Genomic DNA, 1,468 nt, shown 5'->3' with positions numbered 1-1,468 from the left:
CTTTATCTCCTCTGCTTTTTATTTTCAGTAAGTTCTGGACGAGGAACCGACCCGGCGACAAGATGAGAGACCGCTACAACCTGAACCTGCTGCCGGGGATGTCGGAGGACGGCGTGGAGTACGGTGAGCGATAGAGGACAAACATCAGAACACAGACGTTTGTGACTTCATTGACTCTCAGCTGATGGTTGTGCGTTTGTGTTTCAGATGACCTGGAGCCGAACAGCGTGGCCTCCATCCCCGGCATGGGGATCCCCGAGCAGCTGAAGGCCGCCATGGAGCAGGAGCAGAGCAGTAAGTCTGGTCCTGGAGAGTCCTGGAACATCCTGGGACAGATCCCAGGTTTCCAGACTCACATGAAAACAACAGGAACAAACAGAGAGAACGAAATGTTTCTGACAGACTGTGAACTCTGAGTCCTGGAAGTGAGAATGTTTGTCTTTAGTTTTAATGTTAAAATTACAACTGAGTTTAAAATTATTCAACAATAAAGACATAATATTTATAATAATACTAATACTATTATTATTATTAGTAGTAGTAGTAGTAGTACTGCTACTACTACTAATAATAATAATTAATAATAACAATAATATTTTGAGGAAAAAGCTGAAATTTAATGAGAATAAAGTCAAATCGTCTCAGTATCACAGCACTAAAATTTAATGTCTATTTACTTTACAGTTTTATAATATTACGACTTTATTCTCCAGGTTTTATATTTGACCTGATGTTACAGTTTATTCCTGCTCATGTTCAGTTATTATACTGATAATATAATATTATCAGTATAGATCAGTATAATATTTATAACAGTGTTTCTGGGACCGACTCAATGGAAGCGGAAAGTGTCTGTCAGAGCTTTAGGTCTTTGAAGGTCTCACAGAGTGTCAGGTGTAACTCAGGTGTGTAACTGGTCTCCAGGTAAAGAGGTGGCTCCTGAGGTGGAGATGTCCATCCCTGGTCTGGACTGGGGCATGGACGAGGTCATGGGGAAAGACGCCAAGAAGGTCCCTCAGAAGAAAGTACCGTACGCCAAACCGATTCCAGCGCAGTTCCAACAGGTAAACACCTGCAGCAAATCACCTGATCATCACCTGATCAACACCTGATTAACACCCGATCAGCACCCGGATACACTGATGATCCCACGAAGCTCACGACTGTTTTCAACATGACTGCAGTCTGTTGAACAACAACCTGGTCAGGCTGTAGTCGTGTGTTGTTGACTGTGATCTCCTCCACCTGTGTGCAGGCGTGGGCGGAGAACAAGGTCCCCATGATGCCTCCCTCAGGAGACCTGGCCAAAGACCGGAAGGTGGAGCAGAAAGCGGACGTGAAGAAGAAGACTCAGGCGGAGATCGAGCAGGAGATGGCAGCTCTGCAGTACACCAACCCCATGCTGCTGGAGGTGAGAGGCTCCTCTGACTGGAGGAGGGTCTCAGTAGAATCTCAGTAGAGTCTCAGT

The 1,468-nt window shown here is 45.2% G+C and overlaps 1 protein-coding gene across 1 annotated transcript in view; it reads left to right on the top strand.

Moving 5' to 3' along the window:
* The window catches only part of LOC111667234 (uncharacterized), an 18,351-nt gene that overhangs the window by 12,338 nt on the left and 4,545 nt on the right, over positions 1–1,468 (top strand). The window contains exons 2-5 of the mRNA XM_087178398.1: positions 29–123; positions 208–294; positions 925–1,064; positions 1,256–1,411. Coding sequence (XP_087034524.1) covers positions 29–123; positions 208–294; positions 925–1,064; positions 1,256–1,411 — 478 coding nt within the window. The remainder of the gene's footprint in view (positions 1–28; positions 124–207; positions 295–924; positions 1,065–1,255; positions 1,412–1,468) is intronic.

This window comes from Seriola lalandi, unplaced genomic scaffold (genome assembly GCF_002814215.2).
Source record: "Seriola lalandi dorsalis isolate HSWRI2012SDOR001 ecotype SW California unplaced genomic scaffold, Sedor1 jcf7180002054686, whole genome shotgun sequence".
Taxonomy (NCBI): Eukaryota; Metazoa; Chordata; class Actinopteri; order Carangiformes; family Carangidae; genus Seriola; species Seriola lalandi.
This window is presented reverse-complemented; position numbering and strand designations above follow the sequence as displayed.